Raw genomic sequence first — 27,682 nt, 5'->3', positions numbered from 1 at the left:
CGTGGCTGAGTCGGCTTGAGCCTGTTAAAGCTGCAGGGCGAGATCGGGTTATTTGTCGACATGGATCAGAGCTGGAGCCCTAGTGTCGATCTGACATACGCCACAAGCATCAATATACGTGGATGCCTGATGATGTAGATGTACTATGTTTGAGGAGATCCTCTAGCAAATGGGATAAGGAGTGACAATAGCTGGATTTGGACTAAATGACAGAGCAATTTTGGTTGACTTGTCAACATTGCTGAACGAGCTACTCACAGACCTGTGTACTCCGGAGAATACATACAGTCAGATGTTGACAGGCCTTCAAGGTTTCGTAGTGTTTAGCAACGCCATAGGCCATCGAAATTCGCGCAGATAAAACGATAACGTAGAGCAAGAAGCACTCAGATCATCACTTTGATGACTGCATTTTCTTTTTTATCACCCCCGGAGCAAGAGACTTGATGTCGACCGTCCGAAGGCCAGGCCGAGTGTAAATGTAAGCGGGAGAGATATATGAAAAATCCGAATTGCCGTCGTGGAGGCGAGGTTGACAGCTGAAGGCCATCCGGTGACTTCAAAAGCGTAAATTCGACGCTTGTTCCGATCATCTTTCCTGTGGCGCAGAGCATCGCACTCCTCAGCCACCGGAGAGAAACGGCGACTGTCAGGTATGGATATGGATACAACACGGCCGACGGGAATCGTCCCAGAGATACCCCAATTCGGCAATATGGATGAGATGCTTCCTGTACAGATGGTGTTCTGAAACCGCCAAGAGATGCACCACGATCAATGAGGCGATCAATGGACTGAATGAACGCTCGGACGTTAGCCCTTGTTCAAGATGGCCCAATGACCGTCGAAACAGCTGTCCTCCACGCCTCAGTATGGGCTGTACGCCCTGATGGCAGTTGGATTGTGGAAAGATGGCTAGTCCACCCCAATCAATCATAGTTGCCCCCAACCTGACTGGCAAAGGCAGTGGAAACGCTGCGCGCATCGTCGTCATCATGTATATTACCGGGCACCCCACGAGTGACACGAATGCTGGCAGAACTGCCTCCGAAAATACTACCGTTATCAGGAACACCAGGCTTGTAAGGTTCACGTGCCCCGGATTCCACATAACGCTTCAGCCTGTCAGATTGGCTGAGACTAGGTTGCTTGGTCATATCGTTGATGCTTAAGCCCGCGAGGCTGACTCCGCCTTGATCAGGACCCTTGCCATCAATGATGCTACCAGTAATATCAGACTCCGTAGCTGCCACGGACTCTCCAGCGACGCTAGGCGCTCCTCGTCCTCTGTTTCCATTGGCTCTGCGAGCTCCTGGAAGAGTAGGCCACGAATCTGCGAATTGCTGGAACATTGGGGGGTATCCAGACGGGATCCCCACACCACCAAGTGCTGAGGAGTGGACGGAAGAGACATCATCAGGAATGTAGCCAACAACTGAGCCAGTATCATGCAACTCGTTGCGGTGACCATTCCTTCCGTTCATAAAACCGCTCGTAACATTGGACACGTGGTTATAGGCCATCTGGAACCGCTGCGGCCCACGATACGCCTGCTTAGGGCGGCTGAACTGGATCAGGGACTCCTGGAGGTTGGACAAAGGACCTTCAACGAGACAGTGGCGTTCCTTGAAGTGTTGCAGAAGACAGTTCCAAAGAGGATGCTTAGATAACACCTTAGGGTTACCCAAGATGACCAAACCATATTTGGCTCGAGTAAGGGCCACGTTCAGACGACGAGGGTCACTCAAGAAACCAATACCTTGGTGGTCGTTAGATCGTACGCAAGAGAGAATGATAAAGTCTTTTTCACGGCCCTGGAATGCGTCAACGGAAGCGACCTCAATCTCCTTGTAATGTTCCTTCTTGAATGTTCCGGTGGCCTGCATTGAGCTAACAATGTAACTGCGCTGACCCTCATAAGGAGTGATGATACCAATGTCCTTCGGCTGCACGCCGGCCTTGAAGAAACGTGTTACAATCTTTTCCACGTTCGCGGCTTCGGTACGGTTGAGATAAGAGGTTCCAGATGCTGAGATTTCTTCATTTCCAAGATTTGACCAGAACATCATCGGACTGTCGAAAATAGGCCAAGGAAAATCGACCTCGCGACGAAGGCGATCAAAAGCTGTGATGCCGTTCTGCAAAGAACCCTCATAGAACATATTGGAGGGGAATTCTGAGAGACAAGGATGCATACGGTATTGCACGTTCAAGCGAATCGGCGAGCAGCCCAGGATGACGAGACGTTCAAAAAGCGACTGGTTGAGTCCTGCCTTGGCAGCTTTCTTGTTCATGATGACAGGACCAAGCTGTTGGTGGTCACCGACAAGGACAACCTGCTTGCATCCGAGCACCAACGGGATCATACACTCTGGCTCTGCAGACTGAGTCGACTCATCAATCAGCACGGTGCGGAACTTGAGCTTCGCAAGACGAGGATCGCCGGCACCAACGCAGGTGCAGCAGATTACATCAGCATTGTTCAATATTTCGCGCTCAGCTGCCCTAGTAAGCTGCTTCAGCCTCTTCTCGTCTTGACTCGACAATTCGCCGAGCTCAGCTTTGAGCTGGTTCAATTTGATAAGCTCGATGTTGCTATCGTTGAGACGAACTTGTTCGTGCAGGGAAAGGAAGCCGACTGGGGATTCAACATCCTCGCGAGACTTTGCCGTTACACGGACGGTCTTGAGCCCAGTTCGGTGAATTCGTTCACAAAGTTGGTCAACGGCGACGTTGGACGGGGCACAGACAAGAACCTGGCCACCATTAAGCTTGGCAAGATGGTAGATAATCGTAGCAGATGTGACAGTTTTACCGGTTCCAGGAGGACCTTGAATTAAACTGAGGGGCCGCTGAAGGACACTCTTGACGGCATTAATTTGACTGCCGTTGAGCTCAGGGAGTCCAGGGACGCTGAACTTCTTGGGCATCTGTGTTTTCATCGGTGCAGCTGCGACCTCATGACCTAAGAGACGATGGAAAATGTAACCCGAAACGCTCATTTCGTCAACGGCAAAAGTCTTCATGGCAAGCTGCATACGATCAAAGGAAGTCGATTTCCAGACATAGTCTGCAGTGAAGTTGTGTGTGCATTCAGTTGGCACTGATTTATGATCGCCTTTAGCCCGCAACTCAATGGTGACCTCGTCGGACTGGTTGTTGGGGATCTTGATGACATATCCCACTCCCTCCCATTTGGGTCGTAGTTCACCAGTGTACTTCAAGCGCATCTCGTCTCCAACAGCTAGCTTAACATCCCCAAGCTCGAGCTTTGGCAGGATAAAGCTAGCCAAATGCTTGTTGTTGAGACCAAGATCCCACCGAACGATCAATCCGTCTTGCGATTGGGATTCCTTCAATTTGCGGTCGTAATCTGCTTCGATCTTGACCAGCGGGCCGAAGATATTCTGGTATTGGAACGCATCATCGTAGCGCAGAAGAACTGGTGCAGGTTCGTCGTCAACCGCTGTGGCTTTTTCCAGGTCGGCGATCGTGGCCTGGGAATTCTCTTTCCACATCTCTTCCAGTTTCGCGATCATTTGCGGGCTTAGGTGACGAGCTCGAAGTTGTTCTTGGTCTGAAGGAGCTGCAACAAGCCATGTCAAGAATGAGCGGTCTTCGATAAGAGGCTGCCAGCGAGATGTATCCCAGTTCATATCTTTAGAAGACGGCATAGCGGCGCACGGTTGACGACATAGGAGGACAACGACAGTATCGGATTTTGCCGGAATAAACCCGAGGAGGAAGACGTTCTTGGTTCCACAGTTATAACATTCCAGGACAGTATCGCCAAGGGACGACTCGTGATGTAGTTGAACCTCCTTGTGCCTAGCTCGGACGAGGTGGTTGACGATATGGGACGAGGAGGTGTTGCCACGAGCGCTACAGAACCATTTGCTGCAAGCTAGACACTTGACGACGCTACTCGGGTTGTGTATGCCACAGTAACTGTATAGAAGGGCAGGTCAGGTTAATAAGTGTTGTGCAATCAAGACGTGCTTCCGGCCTGAAAAGAGTGGCAATTACTTACGCGCACGCATGCGGGGCAAGCTCATTCTCCTCCTCCAAAGCTCCGGTGAACTTTGCGTTGCCGGCATGGGCACTGGTGGTGCTCTCTAAATCGTCATCTTCGGAGTTGTATTGCCCTTCTTCATCGTCGTCATGCCTCCGACGTCGCGGACCTCCAACAGTTTGCTCCAGTTCCTGCTCCGCTCCAGTAGCTTGATATTCAGCAGAGGCCGACATGGCAGAGTGTATCCGGTTCTTTCCGTGTCGTCAAAGCGAGCACCGAGTGATGTCCACGCAGGATTATGAAATTGTCAATTAACAAACCCAGGGCCCTCCCTAGACTTCGATCCACTGTAATCTAGAATCACACGACGAGCGTTCAAAACTTCGGACGATTATCGGAAGCGGCGTACACAATAATGAGCGTCGATGTCAGGGCGTAGTCTGCTATAGCGAATGAAAAGAAAGCCCCTGTGTCTCTCCACGAAAACCGGTGTGGCACAACAGAGGGGCAGAAGGAATAAGCCTAGATAGAGTCAGGTGTTAGTATGCCACTCATGTCAAGAGTACAAAGTGGAGGCTTACAGTTGTACTAGTTTAACTTTCCCGTAAACTCAATCACTTGAACGCCAAAATAAAGAAAGAGGTAGGCAATCCTGGAGTGGCAGGATAGATGATTGCACTCGTTTGCCTTCGTGTGAGGAGTTGGATTGCGGCTTTATCGGCCTGGTCGCCGCCAAATCCCACAGTGCGGGAGGCCCTTCCGACCTAAAATGCACTTTAGAAAAAAAAGTTGCCCGCTTCTGGGGAAACCATTACATCTTCATTCACCTTCACATACAAAATGATCGTATGTTCCAGCATTCCTGCTAACCGGACTGCCCCAAATTGATGGCTGACTCTTACTCTGGGATATCTAGCGCCGTCAAGCCCGCGAACGTCGAGATTACCTCTATCGGAGAGCTCTGCAGCTCCGCGATGCCTCCATCGCCGAAAAGCGAGCGCAACTGAAAGAATCGCTGGCAACCGGAAAACAGCTCGATCCTTCAATCGCTAATGACAAAGCTCTACGTGAAGACTTCAAATATGACGAGTCATTACCAACGGCAGACAAGAAGAACAAGGACTCCGACCTCCTCGATCTAGACGATGAATATGCGCTTACCTCCGGCATTGTTGATCCTCGGCCAATTGTGACGACTTCGCGAAACCCTTCGGTACGTCTGGGAACATTTGCAAAGGAAGTCCGTCTACTTTTGCCAACATCTATCCGTCTGAACCGTGGAAACCTGGTTCTTCCCGACCTAGTGTCTAGCGCCAACTCAGCCGGTCTCACGGACATGGTTCTTCTGCACGAACACCGTGGTACACCCACGGCAATGACAATCTCGCATATGCCTCATGGCCCGACAGCTAGCTTCTCCTTGCACAACGTTGTTCTTCGCGCGGACATTCCCAACTCTGCACGTGGAACCGTTTCAGAAAGCTATCCTCATCTAATATTCGAAGGTTTCAAGACAAAGCTAGGTGAGCGAGTGGTTCAAGTTTTGAAGCATCTGTTTCCTCCGCGTGAGGGTGGAAAGGTCGGAAACCGCGTGGTCAGCTTTGTGAACAAGGAGGATAGTATAGAGGTCCGACACCACGTTTTTGTTAAGACCGGGTACAAGGATGTCGAGCTGGCTGAAGTCGGTCCCCGCATGACCATGAGACTTTTCGAGATCAGAGGTGGCACAATCGAAAAGGGTTCAAGTGGTGATGTGGAATGGGCGCTGACACAGTACACAAGGACGTCCAGGAAGAAGGACTACCTCTAGACGGTCTAATTATGTATGTGCCTTATGGGAGATTTTGTTGATGGGTTGAAAAATGGGACGACCGGCGCATTCGGTGTTAGGGAGCACTTACATGGCATACCTGTTTAAGATTGTATACCCATCTGAAAGAAAGTTCTTACATTCTTGAGAACAACTCATATTCTTATAAAACCATGTTACGCTTTATCGTCGCGGTATCAGTTAAAGTAGCATGCCTTCTCTCACCTAGAAGCCCTAGCCGCTCGATATCACTTCAGCCAAGAGCTTAATAAAATGAGCAACCGTCGGGTAAAAAACAACCGCAGATGCTTGAAGAGATTCAACAGGAATATTTGAGAAGTTCATGAGGGCTCAGAAGGCTCTGTGCCAAAACAGAAAGCGTCCGAGTATAGATGCAAAAACAACGAAAGGCATTATTCGGATGGGCTTTTTCCGGTACCATTGCAAGGGACAGGAAGCCTGATCGATTGCCACCTAGAAAACCGGCCTAACCTAACCATTCCATCCAGAGTGGACGTCTGCTATCGAATCTGAACCAGCCCTTGTGCGGTGGTTCTGCATTTCCTTCTGCATCTACCCTTGGGGCCGGACCTTCATCAGAGTACCTATCATCCCATTCTCTTCCGTTCTGGGCCTTGAAGTAGTCCTTGAATGCAACCATAGCTGTCTGGAGGGTGCTCCCGATAGGAGCAAGCAACGCCGTTTTACACGGGCCACTAATGCTCATACGAATATGTGTCGCGTAGGTGTGAGGAGCCTCTCTAGTCTCAAATATCTGTTTCGATTCGGTTAATCCTGTCGGCTTTAAGCTACTCAGGTTACTCGCCTTAAGCTCAATTGTTTCCATCCTTTTCCTATCGGGGTCGGCGGGACGACTCAGGTTGACAAGATGTGTGACATCTTCCGCTTCATAGATGCGGTGTTGTGCTGGTTATCATCAGCGTTTGATTTATTGTTCAGGTATAGTCGAACCCACATGCAATTTGCTTTGCTCCTTCCGTGCGTTGTTTGGTGTCGAAGGGATCTCTTGATTTGCCTTACCGTCAGTCAGTATATGGCTAATTATTGCGACAGAAGCTTTGGGATAATCATTCGAGGAACATGGTGCCATCTGACACTGCGGCTCGCAATCGTCGAGAAGCCGGATTGGAAGCTTACCCCGTCCTCTTTTCTTCCTTCTCTTCTTCACTGACTCCAGTTTGCCCTTCTTCTCTTCAGCCGTAGCTACCTTTGCCTGACCTTCGGCTTCATCTTTCCCTTCCGTCTCTTTATCCAGCTCTACCTCTTGCTTCTCACCCCGGCCATTCTCAGTTGGCCGCTTTTTCCTGTCCTTCTCCTCTTTCAGAATGTTGACCCATAAGTAGGTCTGGGCGTTACGGGGGCTGCGAGTCCTCGAAAGCAGTGATTCTGCTAACCAGTCGTAAGACACGATCTTCACGGTTCCCAATCGCTTCGCTTCGATGACTTCAAGGGACGATGTCAGTATCTGTATAGGACCCTAGGTCTTTTTTATGTATCTCTCTTACCGGCCGGGTCATTTGACACGAATGCATCTCTGCTGGCAATTAGGTGCGTGACGCCGTTGGTCACTTCCTTCGTATAGATGCCGCCATTGGCAGTGATCCACCCGGGAATTTTGTTGGTATTTCGGTCGAAGTTCCCCACGGAGGAGGCGTGAATTCTTTGGAATGTCTTTCCCATTATGGGCGATTTGTAGCGGAGGTTGGTCCAGAAAAAGGGGTAGTGTATGTGATACCATCAAAGGTAGAGTAGTTTGGGTAGGGAGTTAGATGAGGTCTAATCGACATTAGTGAAGAAATAAGCTCTCAGTGATAGTAAGGCATCTCACCAGCACAGATGGTCCGGGAGGCAAGGGAAAGACCTGGAGGCTTTGGGGGAAGAAGAAATGACCGAAGCGTTAAGCAGAGGGTTAGGCAGCACCGAACGGTTTGGAGGAAGCTGTATGGATGTAAAGTAAAGAGTGTCTATATCGTGCCGGACGCTCTAATGGCAAAATGGGGTATCTCGAGCGTGAGATGCGCGATACAATGCAACTTTGAAGCCAACTAACACGGGGTTATCTTTCACTTCAGTGACTTGACTCTCAAGTGAATCGAGTTCTTTCTAGCAAGAAGTAGCCTATACGCTAGACGGAGGAAGAGATGTTAATGGTATGCAATACTTTCCCGTGCATAAACAGATCATAAACCCCGAGATATTTTATTTCTTTTCAGATGAGCTATATAGCTAAGTTCCATTATCATTGCGACGAGTTCTTCACTGCTTGTACAAATGAGCGAATTTTGTCCAGATCCTGAGCGCCATCCGACTCAACACCTGAACTGACATCCACGCCAACCAGCTTGTGTCTGAGCTCACCAAGTTGTGCAATGACCTTGGTAACGTTCTCCGGATCTAAGCCTCCGGCTAGGATGACTCGCAGCCCATCGTCCGAGCCTAGAATCTGTTTGACGCGCGTCTGATCTAGAAGTTCTCCAGAGCCGCCGGCTCCAGAGTCCAGCAGTGGAAGTGTGTGGTATGCTCTTCGAGCGATACCAAAATCATCCAGACCGAACTTACGGATGACAGGAACGGGGATGAGTCTGGACCACTCAAGAGGCTCCGATCCGTGTAGTTGCACGACATCAAGTCCCAGCTTCTGCTGTTGCGCTAAAACGTAAGATAGTGGCTGATTGAGGAATACGCCCACCAGCAAAGCACGTGTTGGGTGCCGTAGGAGGGTGGCAGAGTGATCAAAATAGTCCACGGATGCGGCATTGAAGTCTCCTTGCGGTAACTCTGTGGAGTATGGACTGGGGCGCGGCGTGGATTTAATCACTTTTGAAATTCGTAGAGCAACGTCGTCGGGAACTGTGCGTTTTCGACCTTGAACTAAAATAATGCCAACCAAGTCTGCGCCAGCCTCAATTGCTGTACGAGCACCTTCCTCAGTCCTCGTACCACAAATTTTGACCAACGGTTTGCTTTGAGTTTGAAGAGGAAGTTTCTTTGATTCTCCTCCGAGAAGCTCGGCAACAAATGCTGCAGTATCGGGAGCACGCATAAGCGCCTCTCCAACAAGTATAGCTTTGACACCATCCTTCTTGTAGGCCTCCACATCTTTGGGGCCAGAGATACCGCTAAGTGCACAGACAATCGTGCTCTCGGGTACCTGGTCCATGAGCCGGCTGGTGGTGCCAAGATCAACCTCAAAGCTTGTTAGATCCCTGTTGTTGACACCGATGACTTGAGCGCCAAGATCAACTGCAATCTTCATTTCCTCCGGAGTATTGACCTCTACCAGAGGTTCCATTCCAAGGCTCTGAGAATAACGATAAAGTCTCGTCAATAACTCAGTGTCCAACATTTTCACGATGAGCAGTACGGTATCTGCACCTGCTAGACGAGCTTCCAAGATCTGGTACTCATCAAAGACAAACTCTTTTCGCAGGATAGCAGGCCTATGAGTTACACCTTCGAGGCTTGCCCTTACAGCGCGCAAATCGTCAATACTGCCCTTGAACCATTCAGGTTCAGTCAGTACCGAAATGACGCTAGCACCAGCCTTGGCGTACTGTCGGGCCTGTGCAGGAGCACATGCATGTTCCGCTATCATACCCTTTGACGGAGATGCGCGCTTGATCTCTGCCATCAAGGACAAAGGGTAGGCTGATTGCCGAAGGCGATCCGGAAACGAGATTTGTGGCGGGGCAACATTAAGGTCATAAGCAGCCTGGAGATCGGACGGCCTCTGCGAAGGAACTGTCTTTTGTATAGCGACGGCCGCTTTTCGGTGATCATAGATCTTATCCAAGATAGACAATTTCTTGTCCTTTTTCGCAGGCTGGTTAGGGGCGGAAGCGACGAAAGTGCTCGACTGGCCCTTGGTTTTGCCATTGCCCTCCCAGGTCCCAGCAGTCAGCTTCAGGAAATTCCTGAACATCGTCTGTCCATGCTCTGTTAAAATACTCTCGGGGTGAAACTGGACACCCTCGACCGCAAACTGCTTGTGCCGTACGCCCATAATGACGGTCTTCTGGGCATCCTCCCCCAACTGGGCATAGGAGCTCACCTCCAAGCACTCGGGTACGGTGGAGTGTGTTCCCGCCAGGGAGTGGTATCTGGTGATGACAACGGAGGATGGAAGACCTTCGTAGGCTCCTTTGCCGTCGTGTGTGATAATAGATGTCTTGCCGTGTAAGATCTCTCCCGTCACATCGACCTTGCCGCCAAAGGAGTGAATGATACATTGTTGTCCCATGCAAACCCCAAAAATAGGGATCTTCCCGCCAAAATGCTGGATCGCAGCATTGCTAATACCAGCATCAGACTCAGGGTGGCCGGGGCCCGGGCTTACTACCAGCTGGGTAGGCTTTTTGGCAATCAATTCCTCCAACGAAATCTCATCATTGCGAATGACTGTCACTTTCGCACCCTCCAGAACCAAGTATTGGTAGACATTCCAAGTGAAAGAGTCGTAGTTGTCAATGAGAATAACATTCGAAGCGGTGTCGAGTTGCGTCGCCTTAGCGGGATGGTGGGGAGAGTGGTCAACAAGGGCGGAGTCTGCCATGACAAAGGTCTTTGCGGAGAAATGGGTGAGTGAGAATAAGTTGACGATAATAAGGTATGAATTGAATAGCTCACTCACCTTGCTGTCAACACTCTACTCCGTAAATTGTCGTCTTGACTCTTTTGAGAACTTGAGTCACTTGCTGGGACCCTCCTTGCGCCGCCACTAGTGCCTCCGAAACCGATCCGATCACTTTTCCAAAAGGCCCATTTTGTCAAACTTCACAAATTTTGGGCTCACCGCCTGGTCACTAAACCCAGATAGGCATTCATTGTTGACCTCTCAGCCTAAGCCAAAAAGTGCTCCTTCGATATCATCCTCTTGTCGAGCTCTTGTTCAACGCGCTTTCGCCTTGCATCGCAATTTCTGAGCATACGGGAATTTCCCGACCTGCACCGGCTTGCTCTATCGATTTTAATCTATAATGATATAGCTGTACCGCCAATGGCTCCCGTTTCGGAAGCCTATTTTCCGTCCCTGGACAAGTGCTTCTCCGGGGACGTTCAGCTTCTGTATGGCGTAACCGATTCGTCTCAGGTGGTAGCTACTAATCCTGCTTCTCTATAGATCCTGGAAGAGAGCCTATCTCTACGTTAGCGATCCAGAAAGCTTTTCCGACGAACTCGGAGCTTTTCACTCGTTCCTCTCTCATGAAGACAGCATCCAGCTCCTCGCGGACACCCGCAGCGTCTTTCCTTCTCCTTCCTCAAAGACAAAGTCAGCTTTTGAGTCAAAGACAGCAGCTATCAATGCGGAGACAAACGCGCAGTCTTCCTATAACCTGAAGGAAATCAAATCGGACGCTTTGTGGCTCAGCGAAAAGGCCCAGATCGACGAGGTCAGCGCGCTACGGATTGCGGTCTTGGAATGGCAGAATCGCCCGGCTACGCGGCTCTTAAAACGATTTGCCGATGAGGAAGCGACCAGTTTGAAAGGAGCAGCTGGTGTTGATACTTTCCGCGTGTCGCTCGCAGGACCAAGTTTCGCCGAGATTTTCAATAACACCCGACAAGGCGAAGAGAGCGGGGCCATTGAATTCGTCTCCGAGCAAAATAGACGTTTGCGTCTTCGTGAACTGTACCTCTCCGAGAAGAACCATATCGTCAAGACGTCGCGCAAACTTCTCGCCCTATTCCTAGACGAGGATGAACAGGCTAGCACAAACCTACGATCGTCCACCAGTTTTAAGGGCCTAGTGGAACTCGGTGTATTAGTTTTCCAATACAAAACGAAAGGCCCGGCTTGGCACGCTCATGCTCAAGAATGCATCGCAGCTGTGAAGGCGCGATTTTCAGACCTCGAGGGCGATGGTGGCTGGCTGAGTGCGTCCGAGAGCGGCGAAACAATTGAGAACTTGTGGCGGACAATGTTGCTCGAAGAAGTACTGCATCTCTTGCAGGGTCTTTTTATTCTAATACAGACGTCCGCAGAAATCCCTTCTGCAGAGCTGCTTCTGTCTTGGCTCCAACTAATGGCCAACTATGAATTTCTTGAAACTCTCCTCGTGGTGAGTAATGCTGAAGAAAATTGCGTGTGGTATAGCGTGCTGACTCTAGACAGCCTTGTGATAACCCACTAGAGTTGCTTGTGCCCCTCCGGGGTACTGCGTGTCTAGTCACCCTGTCATTACTCAAGCTCCCCGTTTCTATCCCTGCCATCATTAACAAAACGAGGAGGAAGGATTTCGCCACCAAGCAACCGTTCTATCTATCCAAAGACGAGATTGGACAAATTAACGAGATTTTCACGAATGCAGGGCTTTTGTCACGCACTGCAAGCCCAGCGGCGTTTTCCTGGGGACTTGTTCTAAATACCATGCGAGAAATAGCTCTCAATGATAAAGAGGCCCGAGAGATAGCGCAGTTTCATAGCGCCCTCGATTCTTTCGAAACAAATACACCACATGCAGGCATCGGCCGGTCGGGTGAAATTTCGGTATATGAAGAGCTTCTTGAGGCTGCGCGTACGCCACGGTTCACCAGTGACGATTCGGTAATGCTTCTATCTTCGGATGAAATGAAAACCATTGTCTTCGAAACAATTGTAAGTCTCGCCGAAATAATTGGGCCGACCTCAATCATTGAAGAACGTATGATGGCCCGCTGTGCTCGAACGGCCCTTTTGGATATTGCTCGAGCTATGGTACTTTACCTAGACTATTCTCCAGAGCTCGTTGGATCTATCTTGGCGGTTCTTACCGGGGCAGGAACAATTTCATTATCGTCGCATACTACTCAACCAGTTTCGCCTAGCGACCCCCGACTGATTTTCATGGAGGACGAGCTGCTTATGAAAAATGTCTTCGGAGTGGCACGCTCGAGGTTTCCTTACGAGATTGCACCATTTTTGAAGCTATGTCGAGCACTTCTGAGCAGCGGTTCAGTCAACGAAGAGGGGTTTCCACTAATACTAAGCCATTTGGAGAACATGGAGTCGTTTACTCAGGTTATGCCAGATAACTTTCAAGGATATGAAACCATTCGAGAGGATGAAGACGCCGATTTCGTCAGTTTAACCCAGCCGCTTCCGATGATTGAGTCGATCTCCCGGAGACAAATGCAGAACAAGCAAACCACCAGTACCTCTCTCATTGTCACGGGGTCATCGCAACTGCCATCGGCAACAATAGGTCAAGTTGTCAATGAATCCAGGCCTGCGGTTGTGATTTGGCAACATCAGTACTCTTGTTTGAGTTACCTCGGGAGTTGGCTCGAGGAATGGAGCGAAAGTGGCGGATTCTCAGATAAGTTTGGAGATGACTCTGTCGCGGAGGCTATCGGGCTGTTTGCGGATCTTCTATTCACAGCCTCCAATCATCAAACACCTAACGGTGGTGATTCTGCTGCGAAGAGTATCCTTGAGATGGCCAGTGATGGTCTTTCCCGACAGAACGACATAGTTTCCTTAATATTTGACATATTTGAGCGCAACCTGCAAGATTCTGGCGCTAAAAATGGCTCGGAAATCGTTATGGAGTCAACGATCGCTTGTCTACACTTTATCCGTGCCCTCATCAAAGTGCTTCCGAGCAGGGTATGGCCCTTGCTGTCCCGCAGCAGCCTACTTGGGGCAGATGGCAAAGGGGGTATGATGACTGCGATAATCTCCGCCGCGGAAGTGCCATCGGGAGAATACCCCTTTCTACTAGCCTCTGTGCGTCTATTTGAAGCCGTCGCCGAGGACGCGATTTCCCGTGCTGTGCTAAGGCGATGTCCTAGCGGAAAAGCTGGGGTGATTTCAGATTGGACATCGGGCGTTCCAACCCATATCATGAGGGGCATCTTACTGAACTTCGTTCGTACTGTGGTTGACGTATACAACAGCAACAGCAACTGGAGATTCAGCACGCCTGAACGCAGATTCGAGATCAACATATCAATTGCGAATGCCTTGGAACGAATCCTTTACTACGCTTTTGGCACGAATGATGCAGCCAATGATAAATTAGAATCGAAAGTAACCGGCGTCTTCTCATCTTCGGCCACCTACATTTTGGACGTCCTTCGACCTCATTCGGCTGCAGATCTACCCTTCAATCCTATCCTTCGACTGATCATTGATGGTCTTCAAACCCCAGCAACACTATACGGTCGCTTCTTGACTTTGATGGGAAAACAAGTCATCTCGACATTGGAACTATCGAACCGGCTACTTCAGGCAGCTCAAGTCACTGGACAGCCACCCTCGCTACTCGAGGAACAACTCTTCAAAGCCACCCCTGTCCTTGTCAAGCTATATGCGCTCCACACTCCATATCAACTACCTACACTTTCACTTTTGAACACTTTAGTCACTGGCGCTGCGCTAGACTCTGCTAATGAGCCCCCATCACTGATTGGCCACTTAGGGGCCGAGTCATCGTGTCTTTTCCTGGACGTTCTGTCCCGATTTGACAAGCCACTCGGCAATTTGGACCTACAGCTGGCTGTATGGCGCTTACTGTCGACTTTGGTCAGTAAACGCCAACAATGGCTTGCAGTATACATCCTTACAGGGTCTTCGCCCCGCCAATCGCTGAAGAAAGCAGATGCACCTTCCGGGGCAGCAATGAGGGGTACACCTTTCCTACAAATTGCGCTCGACAGGCTTTCGAACATTGGGAAAACGCCGCCCCAATTATCAGTAACCCTTCTCGAATTTGTTTCTAACGCCCAGGAGCACTGGCCTTGGGCAACCCCGGAGCTGAGAAAACACTCCAACTTCTTCACTAGTCTTGTTAACTATGTATCCAAGTTGGACTTATCCTCGCTTTCACAGCGAGATCAAATATTTGCGACTCGCATTTCTGCGGTTGTGGCTGATCTTTGTGCTGTCTATTTGCATTCCGCCAAAGAAACGCAGGATAAGGATTTCTACAAATCCCTATTTCCACTAGTTACATGGTATTCGAAAGATGCCGTCGACGTGTCAGGATATAATGCTTCGTTGCATTCTAATCTGAAGAGGAACTTCGAGAGCAGGTATCCCGGATGCAAATTGGACGATTTCCGAAGGACGTCCTTGCAGGTCCGCAACCTAGGACAGAAGTATTATCATGACATTGAGCTAGGTAAAAAGCTACTTTCTTATCACTTCGCGTGGACGGGCTCCAAAGACCAAGGATTTGCTAAAGAGTTCGAGCGGGCCAACCTCAATCTATCTCTCGTTGAGGCACAAGTGGTACGTCTGAACTTTTCACATTGTTAAACATGTCACTAATCGTTCCATCCTATAGAGCCTCCTCCACAGCTGGAAGTTCTTTGCAGTTGAGCACTGTACAGACTTCATGAGCGAACGCGAGATTCAGAAGTCGATGGCTGTCGTCGTTAAGAGTTGCTTGAAGGCCAATATGAACGGGGTCCCGCAAGAAGCTATTTTCGAAAGAATCCAACAAACTAGAGTTGATTTTGCACAGACTCTCGTGCAACGCCTTGTTGAAAAGGGGGCCAAAGGCGCCGAATTCTTCGGTTTGCTCGATGTGGTTTGGGATGCGCTGCGCAATCGTCAAGCCACGTATGAAGACGCCTTGATCAATGACGATACCGATTATTACCGGTCTCTCCTCAATACCCTCTTCCTGGCCCTCAGATTCCATCTTGACAGCCCCTCAAGATCAGCACCCGAAACTCTAAGCAAGAAAGCAGAGTTGTCGTCTGATTTGGGCGTCGTTGTTGAAATAGTGAAAACTGTCGTCGCACAAGGTTTCAAGTCGTTAACTACATATGTCCACGAACAACCGGAGAAATGCACACCTAAGGATTTCGCCATTGTGACAGCAATCCTTCAGAGCTCACTGAATGTGAAGAATGTCGATCGTCTGTATGAGCATTTCGTCTATCACATTGCCGACAACGACACTGTACGACACGCCACATCGTTATTCTCATGGGCCGATCAACTTGCCATTGAAGGCGACCCCATCTATGGCGAACTCAGCATCACCTTTCTCGCCAAACTTTCCACCATCCCCATGTTAGCGGAGCACCTCGCCGTAGAGGTTGTCCTCGCCCAACTTTCCACCTCCCGCCTAACCCGCGTCCTCCAACAACCAAAGGGCTTCGGCCCACTCGACCCCGTCCCCAGACTCTATACAATTTGGACCGGCGGCATTCTCCCTCTCTGCCTCAACCTCCTCTATCACGTCGTCCGCACAGCCCCGGAGGTTGCCGCCTTCCTTAATCAATTCGAGGGCCAACTCACCCGCGCAGCGGAGTCCTTTACATCCGCGCGCACAGCAGGCTCATCATCAGGAGCAACAGTCCGAAAAATAAGCCTGAGCATGGCATCGGAAGCCTACTCCTTGTCATTAATCTCCTACATCCTCGCACGTCTTCGCGAAGCCGGCTCCAGCATCGGCGTGGACGCGCAAGCCATCCAAGATCTAAAATACGATAAAGCACAAGTCAAAGAAGATATCGAAGAACTGATAGAGCGCCGCTCAACCCTACGCGCCCGTATCGTCCCAACGAACGAGAAAGAGGCGGAGTTGGCGCGCCAGAAACCGAGCAAGGCGGACTCTGGTGCTGAGAGCAAGTTAGAAGAGAAGATTGTTAGCGAGCTCAAGGCGGCGCTGGTTTGTTTGGGCGGGGACGAGGCTTGAGGTGTGATTGCTTATGCTGAGGATTGTTCTATTTGGAAATGGATCTTTGAGTGCATTGGTTGCGGTGTGGTGTATATGTTATAAGATGTAGTTTAGCTAGGTCAAATTCTGGTCGTTTCCTTCTCATTTTACCCTGTCTACGACTCTACCTACTTTCATCTACCGGTTGGAGGTTGCTTCATTTTGCTGCTAACGAGGGATGTTAGAAAATATATTTTGAACACATAATTTATGCTTGCATATATCTAACATTTCCACTGACCAGTACAAAAAACCTATATACAGCCGTTAAGCCATCAGAATCGAATACTCCAACCAGTTTAAACCTCCTCACCTACCTTATCAATTCAGTAAACAATAATCGACTAACTAGAGCACCTCCAAGCACCCGAGGTCATCCACCACTTCACCCTCGGGATCGACAGTATCCCCGCAATGTGATTCGCTCTCTCGGGGCGCAATAACCGATGTGAGATGCGGGGAGCTCCAACCCGCCCTAGCTTACTCTTCCAATGGAGCCAGCTATGGCATCTTCCTATTACTGCGTGTTGCTTGTCACGCGCAGGCGTGGGCTCTTTGGGTGATGAGAGCCGGTTGGATGTGGTGTGGGGAGCGGGGGCCTGGCTTGGGGATGCCGAAGCCGAGCGAGGTTTACGTGGATAGTAGTAGGGTATATATCGATTGTTCTCCGCATTCATTGAGGGGCTTCTCTTTCTTGTTGCTATTTGCTTACTTGGTAATTGTGTTTGAGGGTGCTACTTGTACTTCTTTCTGGAGTCGTATGAGATTGTGTTGAGCATTACTTGCTCAGCTTCGCTTCTTGGTGCAGAGTATACGATTGCTCTACTCATTGACGGCTACGATCCTAACACATCTGACGCTTTCCAAACAAGTTTTCTTTCTCAAGGTAGACATATGAAAGATGCCTTTTAAATCGCGCTGGCAGATCAATATCCCCGACACGCACCTGGCGTCGCTCCTCCTTACTTCCCCCACTCATCCTCTATCGAAAACACATCGATCATTCTCCGAGGCCGCTCGTCCAGACACTCACTATTTCACGACTCACGACTACCGACTATGGAGTCAGCGGTTTGCGGCTGGACTGCGCAAGTCTGGGCTCAAAAAGGGAGATAGGGTGTTACTGTTTTCGGGTAATGACCTCTTCTTCCCTGTTGTATTCATGGGGATTATTATGGCTGGTGGGATCTTCTCCGGCGCAAACCCTACCTATGTGGCTAGGGAACTCGCATTTCAATTGCAGGATAGTGGGGCGATATACCTGTTGTGCGCGGAGGATAGTCTCGAGACAGGAATAGAGGCTGCGAAGCTGGCGGGACTGGGTCAAGACAAGGTGTTCGTCTTCAACAATGCTCTCTATGACGGGAAAGGAGCAGCGGTAAAGGGTTGCCAACATTGGGGCGACCTGGTGGCGTCTGTTGAAGAGGGTACCGGATTTGCGTGGGAAGAGCTGAATACGCCTGAGAAAGCCAACACCACTCTTGCGCTAAACTATTCCAGCGGGACGACAGGTCGACCGAAAGGAGTGGAAATTTCGCACAAGAACTATTGTGCGAACATGCTGCAGTACAACCACCTGTTCTATCAAAATCCCGATTGGAAAGAGAAGTCACAACGTGCACGGTGGCTTTGCTTTCTCCCTATGTACCATGCTATGGCCCAAAACATCTTTATCGCAGGTGCCTTGAACCGCGGTGTTCCCGTTTACATTATGCCTAGGTTCGACTTCATCAAGATGCTCGAATACACGGAGAAGTATCGCATCACGGACTACATCATAGTCCCACCGGTGGTGGTTGCGCTGGCAAAGCACCCTGCTGTGAAGAGTGGGAAGTATGATTTGAGTAGTATTGAAGCTATTGGCAGCGGAGCTGCTCCACTGGGGCGAGAGGTTTGCGAAGAAGTCGAAGCTCTGTGGCCGCCTGGTCGAATCAATATCAAACAAGGCTGGGGAATGACAGAGTAAGAATCCTTGTTTGGGAAGCAGCAGTGAGGTGTACGAACTGACATGCGTCGCTTTGTAGGACTACGTGCTCGATTCTCGGGTGGAATCCTACAGAGAAGAGTTTTTCAGCATCGGTGGGAGAGCTGAATGCCAACTGCGAGGCGAAGATCATGGCCGAGGATGGTGTAACAGAGCTGGGAAGAAATGAACGTGGCGAACTTTGGGTCCGAGGCCCTAATATTATGAAGGGTTACTGGCGAAACCCGAAAGCAACCAAAGAAACCAAAACGGAAGATGGATGGTTGAAGACTGGGGATATTGCCTTTGTCGACGATGAAGGGAGATTCCATGTGGTCGATCGTAAAAAGGTATTCATGCTCGAGGCTGTTCCTGTCAAATTCGGTGATAAATACTAACCACGGCCCGCCTCTCAGGAACTCATCAAGGTGAAGGGCAATCAAGTGGCGCCAGCAGAGCTCGAGGCCATTCTTCTAGAGCATCCAGCGGTTGCTGATGCGGCAGTTATCGGTGTGCCTTTGTATGTCATGAATCCATGTCAAGAAGGGTCCGAGTCAAGAGCTAACGTCGATTGTCAGAAACAATGATGAAGCGCCTCGAGCATATATCGTCTTGAAACCAGGAAAGAGCAGTTCAGCGGAAAGTATCACGACTTTCATGGACGGCAAAGTATCACGGATCAAGCGGATTACCGGCGGAGTGATTTTTGTCGACTCGATCCCAAAGAATCCATCGGGGAAGATTCTGCGGAAGGCACTTCGAGAACAAGCTAAGCAAGAAATGCAGGGTACCCTGGCAAAACTGTAGACGCTAGATAGCACAAATCTCGCTAGATCATAACGCACTTAAGATAGCGCTGAGATTCACTTTCACAAATGCAGTCCGTTCCTGACGACGTAAGGGCCCCTGCTTACGCCAGGGTTTAGGCATTAAGTTGGTGGCCGAGTTCTTACACTGCAGCGAGCAAAGCCGCACGTGTTGAGTTTACAAACCACAAAGGACGTATCCAGATTCTGGGGTTACTCTACTTGCTTCAAAGGCAGAGCGGTCCATGAAAGCCCATTAGGACAAGAATGCCTTCGCGGTGAGTGGTGTGACCATGTGAGAAAGTTCGACGCAATGAATCGCTGTTCCTTTTCGATTATTAGTTAATGCCTTCGTAAGATCGTTGCGGAGTAAAGCAAATGATTTGGAATACGGCACCATGAGGTACGAACGGAAGTATAGAGTTGATAGATCGACAGCATGCATTGGAAGTAACCAGGTCGTTGGGTCACTAGAGAGTGAGAGAAGAGCGTTCCAGGCTCATGACAGGACGCTGGATCTGCAGGCGGCGAGACAGATCCATAACGAATGGCAATGTTGAATGGGGAAGACGCCTCTGCCGGCACATCCACAGCAAGAAAATTGGTGCCTACCCGGATTCAGCTTAGAGGATGTAGCGGAGGAGTTGTGTTGGACTGCTGGTTGTCTTTCGCCGAAATCGAATGGACACCTAGGAATTGGAAAGTGCCACTGTGTCTCTTTAATTGTCCAAGGCCCTCTTTGGCAGAGTTGAGAGTTTCAGAAAGAAAAGTATCATCTATTTTAGGGCGCTCCAGGGGCCTTGCTGCCGCTCGGAGGGGGCCAAATAGACGAGACTCGTATGGCACCTACACCGATGGCGGGCTGACCATAACGGAATAAGGTTCGGTGCTCCATTTCGCGATGATCACCGATGAAGGCGTAGCTGAATACAATGGCAGTGAGGGGATCTCCACCGAATAACTGGAATTCGACTTGTTGGAAAGCTGGGCCGGATCGTTGAAAGAGAGACAGAGAGGCAAACAACAGACGGCCTAGATCACGGGATTGTTGACGGTAACCAAATCAGGCCAGGCCGCCTCGACGGGCTTGTCTTGATCTCCTCGCCTCTCTGGCACTCTTCCTCTCTCTGCCTCTTTGCAAATCCCGATGTCTGCTTTATGCTTGCCCCTCATTCAATAATGAGGCCGTTAACCTCAAAATCCCTGCTGATTCGCTCCAAGCGAGATCAACTTCCTTGCTGCGATCGAGCCGCATGGGCAGCCTTAAACCCGCCCTGGTCGAATGAAAGGCCACCAAATTGACCCTAGCGAACTAGTGGGACTCTACCTTCAGGGCGAAGTCTCACCAACGCTGACTTGGAGAGGTGGCGCATCACTTGGACAGCTGAACCCATCTGCATCTCAATCTTCCCTTGCCTTCCTTGCCCTCATCGCCCCTCCGATGGAGTTTTCTAGGCTCGACCTAGCGCATAAGCTCTCTTGTGGCTGACAATGTTACAGCTGGACTTGGAGGGGCCATCCCCAACGGGGATCAAACATGGCCTACAAGTAAGCTCCAGCTGGGGTACGTGAGGGTGGCCCTGCATTTCAGGTCTTTTATTTGGATCAGCTACAAAAAGGTAGGCTGGTCAGGTATTAGATCATGCCATTTCCCTCCATTCACCTTTGTTGCAGCCTGTTCAGACCTGAATCTCACTCGTTGCAAAGTTTCGATACATTGGCAGATATTATCGCCCTCGCCCAAATTCCCCAGGGATAACCTTGCGGACTGTCACTGCCATTGTCATCTGTTCAGCTCCAGCTCCAAGGCCACATCTCCCTTCTCAAGGTCAAAACTCGACTGGAAGATTCGGGGCATTCAACTGGGACGAAGAATATCAGCGCGCTGCCGCCGGCAACCAAGTCGAAATTGAGTGAGCATTGCACGGACTACGTCATCGAGTCAATTTAAGGGCTCCGGGTGACCACCCTCTAGGCAGAGGTGGCTTACTGAACCGGCGATGCGCTGTTGGAATGAACGCTCGGCCGTCATCGAGAATTCTCGAGCTCTGCTATTTGGAATAATTTACCCGGCCATCTGCATCACCTGCGCACTCGTGCTTGCTCAGCGTATCAGGCGTCGACAACGGAGAAAATACATGCAACTAGAGCGGCAGATGGAAACGCCATCTGAGAAAACTGGTGGCGAACGGTCATCTGGAGCGACGAACGCAGAGTTCCCTAGCTCTATGCAGTCCATTTACGATCGTTCATCGCTCCCTTCAGCTTGTGATATCTTGTTGCCTTTATCCCATACATCGCCGCTACCTTCTAGTGGCTACCTGGCCGCCATGCTCCGCCAAGAGCGAGTCAATGTGGTAAAACAATCCGAACTGCATGAGAGTCAAAGCATTCAGCCGGATCGCTCGTCTGGCCTCGGTTCCGGGGACTCCGCACGAGCAAGTCTGCGAACGCCTCGCAGCTCGGAGGTGCCTTTATTCGACTTACAGAGCTCCCCCACCCAGAGTGACGAGTCTTCACGAGCTACATACTCCTCACCGAGGCAGGATTTGGAGCAAGATGGTCAAGGACTCCCTAGTTCTCCTGGTTCCGATGAGTTCCAATCGGTCCAGAAGCGCAGTCAACAGGTTCATTTCCTACATGATGTGGACGAAGAGGGGGTCCGGTCATGGAGGCGGTCTGTTATCGAATATAGCTAGAATGATGTTTGCGGGCTAGTGCTTGGACTCTTCTTCTTCCATCTCTCTACTCTTGTCCCTTCGGGCTTGTTTCCTTTTGTTTGTCAATTCTTCATCAGTTCTAGATGCCAGGTCTAGGCCTTCCATCTAGAGACTTTTATTTTTGCCTTTTCGGATTTTCTTTTTCTTTTGCCACATACAAGATGTGCATGTCTCGGTGACAGCGAAGTAATGTTTACCTGAGGCCAGTCACGAATGATGACCCTAGATATTGATACACCCTTGCAATGGGGAATATAACATGAACTGCCTTGCTTAAATCTCCCCTCTGAGATTTGACTCCTCAAGCCAGTAACTAGAAAAGATACCTTGCATACAAACAACAGGATGAATGCACCCCAGTCCAATCGATATACTTGCCCCAGAGCACGTGATTAGTCATCCCCGATATGCCGGAGTCACCAACGGGCCATTTCGATAGGCCGCTCGCGACAACAGCTGCAGACAACAAGAAGCAAGCATGAACTGACTGCCCAACTTTCCTTTCGGCCCCTCTTTCTCCCCTCCCATCACTGCGGAGGAAAGGATCCCGAACTCGCGCAATCCCAGACCCCCATTTACACGACAAACAGGTTTCTCTGTCCTTAGGATACTACAAGATGACCCTCACCACCTACCCAGCTTCCACCGACCCCTCCGATCTCGCTGCCCTGAACCTCTCTCGCCTCCTTTCTCGCCTTGAATATAATATCCTCTCCCCAAATGCTGATCTGAAGTCCCTCCGCCGGTCGGAGTATCAGCGGATGAGAGTGGCCGCGGTACGTCTGATATAACACCTCCGCATCTATAGCTCTTTCGCGTCAACAAATTTAGTACACTTGTGTATGTGAGAGAGTGATTAACATCGTTCAAGAATGTAGAATACGCCCGCACAACCCTACAGGGTCTTGAGCGTAGTCTGCCGCAGATCAAACCCGTTGAACGACGTCACGACCTCCAATCCTCACTTGCCCGCAACCGCCAGACCCTGAAACAGCTCCAGAATGTCCTCGACGAGATACAGTCTGAAGAGGAGGCTCGAGCCTCGTCCGGCGCCGACGGATGGGACGAGGAGGATGAGGAAGATGATGCGGAATCGGAGGATCTCCTAGGAACACCCGAGGGGGGAAGCACAACGGATGAGGCTGCGCCGGAAGATGATACCACGATACAACCGTCTGCCAAAGGCTCTCAGCCTACAGCGACAACGTCTATTGCGCCATCTAGCACGCTCGAAGAAACCCCATCGCCAACACCAACAGCTCCCACGTCCACGTCCGCGACCACGTCTGCCCCCGCCCCCGCACCTCCAGCCCTCCGGAACAGACACCACAACATTCAACCCTCGTCCTCTACGCCAGCATCAAAAGCAACCTCCGCAACAGGCACATCCCTCCATCCCACTTCCCCCTCACCAAACACCGCAGCCGAAACCGAAGCAGCCCTCAGCGACGACCGCGCCGAACAAGAAACGCTAACAAACTCCCTCCTTTCGCTCGCAACACAACTAAAATCCTCATCCCAAGCCTTCCAGGCCTCCCTCGAAGCCGACAAATCAGCCCTCTCCCGCGCCGCAGAGGGTCTCGATCGCACAACCGGGAGCCTCGCGGCTGCGGAGAAGAGGATGGGACTGTTGAGGCGGATGACGGAGGGGAAAGGCTGGTGGGGACGGATGATGCTCTACGCCTGGATTTTTGGGCTTTGGGTTGTCGCCGTGCTGATTGTTTTTGTGGGGCCGAAACTGAGGTTCTGATTTTAGATTTCGGCCTTGAGCAGATTGGTGATTTTTTGGAGTTATTTAGCGGAGCGAAGGGGTTAGGACTTGATATTAGGTGTTTGGGTTTGAGATGGGATGCTGCGAAGCTATCTACTTAGCCTTTTCTACAGGTATAGACACCTAGAAACCAGAAGAATGAACAAATACCCTATGACATCCAGGGACTCTGAAGTCGATGTACTCATAATTGTTAAAATCAAACACGACTAGTACTACTACATCACCTTTCGGCAAACAACGGACCTGAGGAAGGATCACAGGAAGACACATACAAACCTCAAGACATGGGATGAATGCAACGCGTAGGGTATTTGGTGAACCCAGCCCGGCCTTACACCAGGCAATAATGCCGCCCCGCAGCTCACATGCCTCACCACCTAACTTTTCTACTCAATCATCCCTGTACAACCAACAGCAACGTGAAACCTCGGAGAGGTAGTTATTCGATCAGATAAATGCATGATATAGGTTACACACATGAGTTCATGCCGGAGTGCACCAAAATAGGTATGATAGATGAGGGATATCCGATTGGCAAGACAAAGAAAAGGGAAAAGGTACGAAACAGAGAGACATGAGAAAATATGTAAAGGAAAAAAAAGAGACAGAAAAGACCAGAGTGAGAGAGCACACGAGAGCCATCCCAGGAGTAGGTAAGACGTAGCGTCATGGGTTCTTGACACTGCAATGGTGGACAAGGAGAATAGTGAGGGAGATGAAGAAAAAAAAAGAAAGGGAAATCCCTGCTCTGTGTCATGTGGATATCGGTAATGCTGAAACAAGAGCTGGCTAGATATCATATCAAGACAATGGAAGACAAAGGAAAGAAGAGAAAAGAAAAAGAAAAGGGTAACAGAGAAATTATAAGAAGTAGACAAGGAAAGTCAACGCCGATTTGAAAGTCTTTCGAAAAGGAAACATGCGCGATATGGTATGACAGATGAAAGCAAAATACAGTTCACATAACGTCCGGTCTAAATGGTCGAGACATTCCTCACTCGATCAATCTATACCGATCATTAAATCAGACCACAGAGTCTCAGGTTCTCTTGAATAATGATATCTGGGTGATCGTTAGCACAGTTCTAAAAGGATAGGACGAAACATGACTCACCATTTACAGCTGCCATGACGAATCGGATCTGCGTTGTGTCTGTGGCACATGTGAAGTGTGTGTATATCTGCTTTTGTTCGGCTTGGTTCAGGGATACGAAACGGTTGAGGATGTAGTCGCAGGCGGCAGCGTAATCGGCACCACCCTCGTAGTCAGGGAAGTAGTTCTTCATGGGGCTGACAGGCAGCTTCTCCTTGAAGCGATCGATCTTGTTGAGGAAGAGAATGATCGAAGTCTTGACGAACCAGCGCGAGTTGCAGATGGAGTCGAATAGGGTGAGGGCTTCCTGCATACGGTTCACAGTCTCATCCTCGAAAAGGAGCTGGTCGTACTCGGAAATGGCGACCAAGAAGAGGATGGTGGTCACGTTCTCGAAACAGTGAATCCACTTCTTTCGTTCGGAACGCTGACCACCAACGTCGAACATACGGTAAGTCAGGTCGCCGATGATGAAAGTCGTCTCAGTGATACCGGTGGTCTTGACACGGGAGCGGAGGACATCCTGGTCGGTGGGGAGGTAATCGCCCTGGGCAATACGCTCAATAGAGTCAAAGTAGCTGCATCTGTTAGCAAATGCAAATGAACCGGTCAACACACCACTTACTATTTAGCGGAGTCGTTCAGCTGGTACTCGCGAGACCGCTTGAAGCACTCCTGCACGCCGGCATCAAGCCAAAGGGCGCCAATAGCATTGCCGACTTCTGATGGGAGGCTGTCGCCTTCAATCTGTGCGGGCTGCATGAAAACGGTCTGGACGTGATATTCGTTACGGGCGTCTTCCAAAGGCAATTCGAGGGATTCCATAGCCTCCAAAATAACGCGCATCGACTGGACGGTGTTGCTGTAAATGATTTCCTTAAACGATTCCCGCTCGTCGCGCGAGTAACCACCCTCGTGAATCAACTTCATCTGCTTGAGAATAGTAGACTTGCCCGACTCTCCAGCTCCTGTGTAATGAAAGCTTGAGTTAGTCGATGAACTGGTCGAATAAGAGAGCACCAAACATACCGAGCAAGAGCATCTTGATTTCATTCCTTTGCATCATCTTGTCCCGCTTGAGCTGGTTCTCAATCTCCTCGTTGCGGGCCTTGCCCTCCTTATCCTCAGTGCTCATTCCACAACCCATCTTGACGGTATTAGAATTTGTTGACTAGTTCGAGACGATTATAGTATTCAAGTGAAGGGCGAAGACTCGGAAAGGATCTGTCAGGAGTCGGCTGTCAGCGAATTCTCCGTGCACGGGAATCCTGAAACGAGGCTATTCTGAACGTGGTAGGGGGCGGGAGAGGTCCGCGAGGAGCCACGGTAGGGCGAGTGCAGAGGTGTTCATAATTCCAGCCATTCCCATTTGAGCTCAAAGCATTCAAGCAAGGAGGTTCTGGCAGGCCAAATGCAAGAAAGCGGACTGTAGTGTCAAGGGTGGCAGAGCGAAATGGGGGGCACGAGAGGAACTGGCAGAGACCAGCAAGGGTAAACTCACCTAGGGAAAAAAATGCTTTCAAGAGTATCGACAGATATAACTTGCGGATATAATTGCAAGGTATTGCGCAGGACAAAGAGGTCGAAGTAAGGGGAAGACCGAGATAGTCGCGAAGGTATGATTAAGCCGAAAGGAGGCGAAAATTAAAAGGGCGGTAGAGCAGCCAATAAGTACCAGCAAGGCTGATGAGCGTTCAAAGCAGACAATCAAGTAAAGATTGTGTTCAATGGCGGAAAAAGAAAAAGAAGAATGAGGTGAGTTTTGTCGCCAGCTCAAACGGTAGATAGATACGGGGAAGAGAGAAGAGGGAAAGAAAGAAAGAATGAAAGAGCAGGGAAAATCAAGGGTAGAGCGAGGTAAGCTTGGAAAAAGGTAAGGGGGGAAGTTCGGCGTCAGTTTGGGAGGTTTTTAGCTTGCAGAGAGGGGGCAATTGGGAGTTTGGAACCAACTCCAAGAGCAGGAAGAGTCTTCAAGACGAGAGTCAAAGTGAGAGTTAAGAGAGAGAGAGAGACGACCACTGGGAGTCTCAGAATAAGGGGCCCGCGGCTGTGGGGCGATTGTCTGAAATGACCAGGATGGCCCGGTCTCTGAGTTTTTGGTTGGTCCAATCAGTCAGGGCTCTCTGTGGGGAGCAAACCTCAAGTCTCCAATAGATTGCCCGCAATCGACGTCCCCTTTTTGATGAAATCGACAACTATGCCTCTTTGGCTCTAGTATGCAGCACGTAATGAGCATGGATAGCGAGTTTCAAATGGATTTATAATGGGAACAACAGCTGATGTCTGAGGCCTTTAAGAGCTCATCATCTAAACCCCAACCTCAAAAGACATAGGCGGGGAGAGATGGTTGCAAGGCTGTTTGAGTATAGAACAGAAGGACCGGCAGTGGGCGGCAGGTTGAATAAACCGCCCATTGAGCTAGGTACCGTGGTTTAATCTCCGGCTGCTGCAGATCCGCCTCAGACTGAACAACATGACTCTTACTGAAGAGGAATAAGCAGGGGCCCCATGAGCAACACCTCTGATCCGTAGTATACGGCTCTTAAACATGTCAAAGCATCCTGCGGTTTCAGCATCCTACCGCTGGTCAGATTTGATACCCGTCTGAGGTGAGTTTCTGGTCAGGCATCCGACAGCGCCTTCAACTCTTACAGTGTGCATGTACTGGGCAGTGTGTTCAGCTGAAAGTGACGTGTCTGTCTCTGTCAGTCTCTGAAGTGTAGAGTCGATGGAGAAGACGGATTACAACAATAGGCGTCACCCTAATAATAAAAATACAAGTCAGCTTCCGAGATGAAAGTCATCTCAAGTTCTCAACAACCACATGGTAT

At 50.0% G+C, this 27,682-nt stretch overlaps 9 protein-coding genes across 9 annotated transcripts; 4 read left to right on the top strand and 5 right to left on the bottom strand.

Annotated features, from left to right (window-relative positions):
• Positions 1-929: 929 nt before the first annotated feature.
• On the bottom strand, positions 930-4,245 carry BJY04DRAFT_208745 (putative regulator of nonsense transcripts; the record flags this gene model as incomplete). The annotated part of the gene is made up of 3 exons (XM_073714029.1): positions 930-2,423; positions 2,454-3,948; positions 4,031-4,245. The coding sequence occupies 3 exons, from the start codon at positions 4,243-4,245 to the stop codon at positions 930-932; spliced, it is 3,204 nt and encodes a 1,067-aa protein (XP_073569234.1).
• A 607-nt stretch (positions 4,246-4,852) lies between these two features.
• On the top strand, positions 4,853-5,822 carry BJY04DRAFT_220272 (snoRNA-binding rRNA-processing protein IMP4; the record flags this gene model as incomplete). The annotated part of the gene is made up of 2 exons (XM_073716819.1): positions 4,853-4,858; positions 4,929-5,822. The coding sequence occupies 2 exons, from the start codon at positions 4,853-4,855 to the stop codon at positions 5,820-5,822; spliced, it is 900 nt and encodes a 299-aa protein (XP_073569233.1).
• A 149-nt stretch (positions 5,823-5,971) lies between these two features.
• Positions 5,972-7,686, bottom strand: BJY04DRAFT_95708 (BRCT domain protein). Its single transcript, XM_073721368.1, has 5 exons — positions 7,349-7,686; positions 6,981-7,286; positions 6,799-6,858; positions 6,649-6,749; positions 5,972-6,597 (listed from the first exon to the last, which is right to left on the bottom strand). The coding sequence occupies exons 1-5, from the start codon at positions 7,521-7,523 to the stop codon at positions 6,310-6,312; spliced, it is 930 nt and encodes a 309-aa protein (XP_073569232.1). The 5' UTR covers positions 7,524-7,686; the 3' UTR covers positions 5,972-6,309.
• Positions 7,687-7,894: 208 nt separating this feature from the next.
• BJY04DRAFT_193939 (bifunctional anthranilate synthase/indole-3-glycerol-phosphate synthase) lies at positions 7,895-10,562 on the bottom strand. Its single transcript, XM_073711983.1, has 2 exons — positions 10,474-10,562; positions 7,895-10,404 (listed from the first exon to the last, which is right to left on the bottom strand). Exon 2 carries the CDS (start codon positions 10,393-10,395, stop codon positions 8,083-8,085), a length of 2,313 nt encoding a protein of 770 aa, XP_073569231.1. The 5' UTR covers positions 10,396-10,404; positions 10,474-10,562; the 3' UTR covers positions 7,895-8,082.
• A 277-nt stretch (positions 10,563-10,839) lies between these two features.
• BJY04DRAFT_220269 (nucleoporin) lies at positions 10,840-16,474 on the top strand (the record flags this gene model as incomplete). Its single annotated transcript, XM_073716818.1, has 4 exons — positions 10,840-10,907; positions 10,963-11,902; positions 11,956-15,054; positions 15,110-16,474. The coding sequence occupies 4 exons, from the start codon at positions 10,840-10,842 to the stop codon at positions 16,472-16,474; spliced, it is 5,472 nt and encodes a 1,823-aa protein (XP_073569230.1).
• Positions 16,475-17,396: 922 nt separating this feature from the next.
• Positions 17,397-19,265, top strand: BJY04DRAFT_220268 (acyl--CoA ligase; the record flags this gene model as incomplete). Its single annotated transcript, XM_073716817.1, has 4 exons — positions 17,397-18,457; positions 18,520-18,808; positions 18,875-18,978; positions 19,037-19,265. The coding sequence occupies 4 exons, from the start codon at positions 17,397-17,399 to the stop codon at positions 19,263-19,265; spliced, it is 1,683 nt and encodes a 560-aa protein (XP_073569229.1).
• A 3,073-nt stretch (positions 19,266-22,338) lies between these two features.
• Positions 22,339-23,907, top strand: BJY04DRAFT_193929 (uncharacterized protein). The gene is made up of 2 exons (XM_073711982.1): positions 22,339-22,760; positions 22,856-23,907. The coding sequence occupies exons 1-2, from the start codon at positions 22,602-22,604 to the stop codon at positions 23,732-23,734; spliced, it is 1,038 nt and encodes a 345-aa protein (XP_073569228.1). The 5' UTR covers positions 22,339-22,601; the 3' UTR covers positions 23,735-23,907.
• A 191-nt stretch (positions 23,908-24,098) lies between these two features.
• On the bottom strand, positions 24,099-24,701 carry BJY04DRAFT_95610 (uncharacterized protein). Its single transcript, XM_073721367.1, has one exon. It carries the CDS (start codon positions 24,556-24,558, stop codon positions 24,145-24,147), a length of 414 nt encoding a protein of 137 aa, XP_073569227.1. The 5' UTR covers positions 24,559-24,701; the 3' UTR covers positions 24,099-24,144.
• gpaA (guanine nucleotide-binding protein subunit alpha gpaA) lies at positions 24,668-26,340 on the bottom strand. Its single transcript, XM_073721366.1, has 4 exons — positions 25,881-26,340; positions 25,477-25,819; positions 24,873-25,429; positions 24,668-24,821 (listed from the first exon to the last, which is right to left on the bottom strand). The coding sequence occupies exons 1-4, from the start codon at positions 25,996-25,998 to the stop codon at positions 24,778-24,780; spliced, it is 1,062 nt and encodes a 353-aa protein (XP_073569226.1). The 5' UTR covers positions 25,999-26,340; the 3' UTR covers positions 24,668-24,777.
• Between the last annotated feature and the right edge of the window lie 1,342 nt (positions 26,341-27,682).

The sequence above is a fragment of the Aspergillus karnatakaensis genome, assembly GCF_047715665.1.
Source record: "Aspergillus karnatakaensis strain CBS 102800 unplaced genomic scaffold BJY04scaffold_38, whole genome shotgun sequence".
NCBI lineage: Eukaryota > Fungi > Ascomycota > Eurotiomycetes > Eurotiales > Aspergillaceae > Aspergillus > Aspergillus karnatakaensis.
The sequence above is the reverse complement of the archived record's forward strand: the minus strand, read 5'-3'. Positions and strand labels throughout refer to the sequence as shown.

What these genes read in the sequence shown, in the direction of transcription:
- BJY04DRAFT_95708 (XM_073721368.1), bottom strand. Translation starts at nt 7,523, where the DNA reads ATGGGAAAGACATTCCAAAGAATTCACGCCTCCTCCGTGGGGAACTTC. An exon ending in AAGGAAGAAAAGAGGACGGG is followed by an intron (nt 6,859 to 6,980) that starts GTAAGCTTCCAA and finishes ACTGACGGTAAG; the next exon opens with GCAAATCAAGAGATCCCTTC. An exon ending in TGGAAACAATTGAGCTTAAG is followed by an intron (nt 6,598 to 6,648) that starts GCGAGTAACCTG and finishes GAATCGAAACAG; the next exon opens with ATATTTGAGACTAGAGAGGC.
- BJY04DRAFT_193939 (XM_073711983.1), bottom strand. Translation starts at nt 10,395, where the DNA reads ATGGCAGACTCCGCCCTTGTTGACCACTCTCCCCACCATCCCGCTAAG.
- BJY04DRAFT_193929 (XM_073711982.1), top strand. Translation starts at nt 22,602, where the DNA reads ATGACCCTCACCACCTACCCAGCTTCCACCGACCCCTCCGATCTCGCT. An exon ending in AGCGGATGAGAGTGGCCGCG is followed by an intron (nt 22,761 to 22,855) that starts GTACGTCTGATA and finishes ACATCGTTCAAG; the next exon opens with AATGTAGAATACGCCCGCAC.
- BJY04DRAFT_95610 (XM_073721367.1), bottom strand. Translation starts at nt 24,558, where the DNA reads ATGATATCTAGCCAGCTCTTGTTTCAGCATTACCGATATCCACATGAC.
- gpaA (XM_073721366.1), bottom strand. Translation starts at nt 25,998, where the DNA reads ATGGGTTGTGGAATGAGCACTGAGGATAAGGAGGGCAAGGCCCGCAAC. An exon ending in AATCAAGATGCTCTTGCTCG is followed by an intron (nt 25,820 to 25,880) that starts GTATGTTTGGTG and finishes TTCATTACACAG; the next exon opens with GAGCTGGAGAGTCGGGCAAG. An exon ending in CTGAACGACTCCGCTAAATA is followed by an intron (nt 25,430 to 25,476) that starts GTAAGTGGTGTG and finishes TAACAGATGCAG; the next exon opens with CTACTTTGACTCTATTGAGC.